This window comes from Mycetomoellerius zeteki, unplaced genomic scaffold, assembly GCF_001594055.1.
Source record: "Mycetomoellerius zeteki isolate Tzet28-1 unplaced genomic scaffold, Tzet1.0 scaffold62, whole genome shotgun sequence".
Classification (NCBI taxonomy): domain Eukaryota; kingdom Metazoa; phylum Arthropoda; class Insecta; order Hymenoptera; family Formicidae; genus Mycetomoellerius; species Mycetomoellerius zeteki.
Genome location: NW_017257632.1, coordinates 2540906 through 2546759, shown reverse-complemented (window position 1 = coordinate 2546759; position 5854 = coordinate 2540906). Strand labels below are relative to the sequence as shown.

Genomic DNA, 5854 nt, shown 5'->3' with positions numbered 1-5854 from the left:
CTCTCGCCTTTCGGTTCGGTGGCATTCGTCTGTGAGCCGCTGTGTCGTGCGGTCGCCTTCGCTTCATCCCACGTATCTAAACCGACGACACTGGCCGGTTGCCAGCCAATTTTCCGCGCGTGTTTGTTAATCCTCTCGTGAAAGGGTTAGTTGGCACAATCGTTCGCACGCATGAGCCGAAAGAATATCACGGTTCTTCCTAGTCCTCGCACACTGGCGATAGAAATCTAAAAGTAAAGGGTGAGTTTTTTCCCACTCACCCTCGGTCTCTTTTTTTTTTTCTCTGAGAAGACAATCCGCACGCGGCGGTCGTCGTCGTGCCGTTATCGAAGGAAACCAGCGTAACGCTGGGAGTCGTGGAACGGTATCTATTCGCCTCTGCATGGTGAAATTAACGCGAAAAGTGCCTGCACGCTCCGTTTCGTCTCGCGAAGACGGAAAGAAATAAAAGGTGAGGAGAACAGGAAGCGGGACAATCGTGAACCGAGGGCTTCCTTTTCTCTCGTAACTCTCGTTCTTTGGAGTTCGTCGATTCGTTTTATCGGAGGGCCGCCGTGATTCTCCGAGTGACTTGGAAACTCTTCTTGAAAGAGCGAAGTAACCTTAATAAGTGTGCTGTGACAGCTGCAGAAACAACCTCCGTGGAAAATGAAGTCGACGAGGACCCTGCTGCTAATCGTCCTTCTGGGAGTCGCCAGCTGTCAAAGTAAGTACTTTTCAATCTTCGTGTATACATACATAAATCATCCGTAAGCCGGGCTGCCACGTGCCGTTGAGGATTATTACACTTCTCCGGGGTCGCGCCCGACACTGTAATTCACGCGGTGGCTCGCATCCCGATGGAATCGGGGGCGATCGATTAAAGCTTCGTGCCTGCCCCGCGAATTGTGAGATGAATGAATCAAATGAGATCAACCGAGCACGCTTGGCGATTGTGTACCTTGACACGAGGTGAAAATTATATAAAGCCTGCGGCACACGATGTATGCTTTCCTACTGGATTGCTTGCGTTTTAGTAAATTACTAGAAATTCTATGTCCTGTATGGTCCAACCCTAGTAATTTAAACAATTTAATATAAAGAGCACGGAAGCCTACACTTTTCCTAATGTGACAAATCTTAGTATAATATTTCCGATTTAATACGATCTAACAAATAGACGTTTCGATCTTTATTAGTTTAACTTTTACACAATGATTTGTTTGCCAGTCCTTTACTGTGCACAAGTTAATATTTAACTGTACATACATCAAAATGCACGGAGTAAAAAAATTACGAATAAAAATGCGTCAAATTTCTATACTGAAATCCAATGCGATCTGTAGATTTTTCAATGTGTTTAATTAATTCGTTGATCCTAGCGATATCAAAAAATACTGATTGCATCAGACAACGAGCAGGGAACTGGCTGCGCAAATTACTTTTTATAGTCTTATAATAATCGTAATAAATATCGGAGGAATCCTAGTTTCTGAATCTGCACTGTTCAGAGAGTATTTCAGCTCTTCCAAAACCCCCATGTAATTTACGCTCCGAGAAACGCGATTGCAGTGTTAGTAGTCACAAGTCCCCGCGATATACCGCCGACATCTCTCCACAGGCTGTCCATCGATCGATGCTAATTCACGGCAATTATATCGGGGGGGACGCAGGATGGAAGCGCCGGCATCGTAATTTGCGCGGTAATGACACATTTTCGCTCGTGTCGCGGTTCAGTGAGTCTTTTGTGTGGCATCACGCGGAGGGGAGGAGGGTTAGAGAAGAACCCCCGATCTTTTCGTTTTGATTTCGAGATAAGGTCTCTTTCAGCCAACTCCGATTTGTTAAATAGATTCTTGATTCATCACCGGAGCGTGTGCGATTAGCTTGTAACTTCACCAATTTTCTCTATTTTTTTATTTTGTGAAGTTGATCAATTTATTTGGCTTCCGGGATACTAACGTAACGCCTGCTCTTCCATCGATCAAACACATTTTATAAGTACGTCTGCGACGACATCGTCCGCATTTTCGTCGATTCTTCTCATTTCGTGCATCGCGAAATGCGCGTTCGCCAGCACGCGATCACGGGTGCATCGCGAATTCAATATCACCAATACACGACTGATTGTCTATGTAAGAAGAGCCATTGCGATGGCATGCATCAGCACTTTATCAGTGGAATCATTTAAACTCGAGCGCAGCAAGTAGCAGTAGTGCCGAATAGATTTTCTCTTTTTCACCTTGCAATAAATTAAATATACATTGAAGAAATTTTTTTTATATTTGTGATTATAATTGAGGGATTGGCGGAATAAAGGCCTAATTACAAAATCTTGATTTTGATAAAAATTAAAATAACTTGTTACTTTTTTATTATACCACAAATGGGAACAATATTAAATGTATATTTATATAATGTCTTTGAGAAGTTATATATTATAATATTTCTCTATTATGATCAATATTTAAAAAGTTATTTGCAATTTAAAAAATGCACTTAGTCCCTTTTTCCGAATATTGATCATAATATTATAAGAATCGACAGGAAGAAAAGATTATGAATTGCAAATACATTTTACTTTTACTTGTACAAAATAAATTGAAATAATGTTCAATCATCTGACGAGTTTTCGTAAGATTTTTTAACATAAATATATTGTAATGAAAACACATTATTGTTGTACCATTTTCGTTCAGTCTCTGGTAAAAATGTCATTAATGATTTTAAATCATTTATGCACTTTTTCCATAGATTATATCATTTTCACCACCATAGGACAATCGAAACAATCGAAACGTATTTAACTATTATACTTCATATTTAACTAATGTAAGCAACATCAATTCTTTGTTTATTTGCGCTAATCTCCGAAAAAAGGGCCTAAGTAGAATTGTTTATTCCGCCTTTATTCCGCCAATCCCTCAATTACATGTTACCATTATTACGGTTATTACTATTATAATGTTAGTAATAATAACTATATGTATAATTCTATCAAATATACGTATACAGTTATCACTGAAAATAATTACAAATTGTAATTATTCTTACATATATATTTATTATTATTAGTTATGTTATTATTATATATATTATTATATATTGATGAATGAAACGACTCTTTTTTAGCAGGACTAGATATTTATTTAAAAATTTCCACGTGTGTGTGTGTATATGTGTCAGAATTCATCATTGTACGCCCTTTTCTGAAAATATATGTACAACAAGAGGTAAAAAAATCGCTCCACCTAGGCTACATTCGGAAACATCACCTGGATACCCTCGTGTATCATCTTATTCTTGTTTAACATTGGGTGAACAACAAGGATAAAACGATACACGGGAATATTCGAGTGATGTTTCCGAATGCAGTCGTAATATAGTTTATAAAACGTATATATGGTTATTACTAACATTATTACAGTAATAATCATAATTATGGTAACATGTAATTATAGTCACAAATACTAAAAACTTTTCTCTCAATGTAATTAGTTACTACAAAGATCAAACTTACAGAATGCATGACGCGTAACATGACGTCTTTCTTTCATTCGGAAGGAAAGAACTTTTATCAACCTTTTAATTTAACGGTCATTGCTTTATGAATAATATACAAACGATGCTTTTTATCTTATAAACGATTAAATCTGATATTGAAAAATTATATTTCTTTCTGTTTGGTCAACAAACAGTGATACAAGCCCAGAGCTTACAATAACGTATTTGCTTTAAATCTTTAAAAGTCTATAATTATATAAACATGAGCTAACGGTATTGCAATTATCGCGCTTTCAACGAGCCGCTTTACTTAGCGAGTTCTTATTCATACCGTGTACGCCGTTAAAAGGAGATTATAAGCGTAAAAGATCGGGCATTGGTCGGAGTAGATACGAAGTTACGAATGCAGATTGCAAGTCACGATTGGAATGTCACGGTGTGCACGTGGGTTGCACCTTACGTCGCGACGGTCGAACGAGTCATACCGATCTAAATCTAATCTGTCTGTTGAATCTTTGTCGTGAATATTTTGCAAGAATTTCCAAATTCTCAGCGTCTTTAAATCTATTACGGTGATTGATAAAGATGAAAAATCTGTCAAAGAGAAATAATACATACATATACAGATTGAATTTGAAATAAGTTATATATAAGAATTTTAGGAACGTATTCTAATGCATCTTATAGATAAGAAAGAAACTTGAATATAAATATGAACAAACTTTCTTCTTGCCATCTTGTTTTCTTTTGTACTATGAACAATTACATTATGAACGCATTTATAAATCTTCGTAACTGTTTGAGATTTAAGACAATTATGGACGTTTTGTTAACGCCGAAAAATTTTAACTTCGACTTTATTTTTTATTATATATCAAAATATAATGACCTGTAGAAAATCTATTTGAACATGGAAGAACGTGAGAGAGATTTTTTATGCATTTTCAGTAGTATAATTCTATATTTTTAATTTTTTGTGATTACTTAAGAATGTCACAAATTTCTCAGGTTTAAATAGAACAAGAAACGTATCAATCTGAAAGAAAAATACATGAAAGAAACATTGTTGTACTTGTTCCAGATATTTAAGAATTAGATTCATGACAAAATGAAAATCTCGAGGCTTAAACTTGATAAAGATTTGAAGGCTACGTTTCTCAGAGCAATCCATAAAAAAAATCGCAGGCGATTATATGGGTTTTTAGAGACGAATTTGTATGTATACTGCGGTATTGTTAAGTCATAATAATGTTCACAGGCTAAAGAAATATTTTCTGGAGCAAGAGCAAACCTGTACGGACCTGCAAAAATTTAAAGCAGGCTTTTAAAACGAGCTTCTCAGACTTACAATACACACACACACACACACACACGCACACATATATATATTTTTTCCTTTCTATCTATCTCTTTTTTCTTTTGCTCTCTCTCTCTCTCTCTCTCTCTCTCTCTCTCTCTTTCTCATAGTGTATTTAAATCTTTAAAGAAATACCGCACGCCTTTACGCCTTCGAAGGTTCAGGTAGCGGAATCGTTCAGCTGCTTTATAAAGTACACAGAAAATCCAACAAAATATGCAGGAAAAGTAAGAAAAAATGTTTCCCTTGTCGAAGCGTTTAGTATCGCTATTATTATTTCGGTATTCAAGTTAAGTACATTTTCAAGTCAAGTGCACTATAAGAAATGGCAGCATTTTTTTCCCACATATATATGGTATAATAAATATTTTTATGGCAATATGTTATAACTGTTATATACGGTTAATTGTTTTTAGTTTTATGAGTTGTAAAATAAATTTTCAAAGACTACGATATCTTAAAATCACACACTTCTTACTTTTACCTATTAAACAAATAAAAACAAAATCTTCATTTACGCCATAAGTTTTTTTTTATATCGTGTATATTATGTATTCCTTTATACTGCACTGATTAAGCGCAACCAGTTTGCAACCAGTTTTAAAGATATCGTTGCATCACATTGCATAAAAATCCATTCTATGAAAAACGAGAGAAATTGATCTGTATATTATTTGAGATAAATAATGATTTTATTTAACTAATTTAACTAACTAACCACTCTGCCAAGAATGTAGTTCGGGACGGGAATTTAGCACCGTCTTGTCAATTACGTCTATTAAGCTGGCACAGCCACTTCAGCACAATCAAACGCGACCTATACCACATTTTTTTGCTATTTTTTTGCTAATTTTTTGCTCTATTCCCGATTTTTTTGCTCCAGCCGATTCGCTAAAACCCATGGCTGTGCTAGCTTAAGATCAAAGTTAGCACAGCCACAAAGAAAAAAAGCAGCAAATGAAAAATCAAGTACATATTCTTGAAGGGCTATTTTTTTGCTAATTTTTTGCTCTA

General features: G+C 35.7%; 1 protein-coding gene across 1 annotated transcript in view; it reads left to right on the top strand.

The window, feature by feature from the left end:
- The first annotated feature begins 10 nt into the window (after positions 1-10).
- LOC108728480 (uncharacterized) overlaps positions 11-5854 on the top strand; it is a 64243-nt gene continuing 58399 nt past the window's right edge. Inside the window, exon 1 of the mRNA XM_018457040.1 lies at positions 11-706. Within this exon, the coding sequence (XP_018312542.1) occupies positions 649-706 (58 nt within the window). The 5' untranslated portion in view covers positions 11-648. The remainder of the gene's footprint in view (positions 707-5854) is intronic.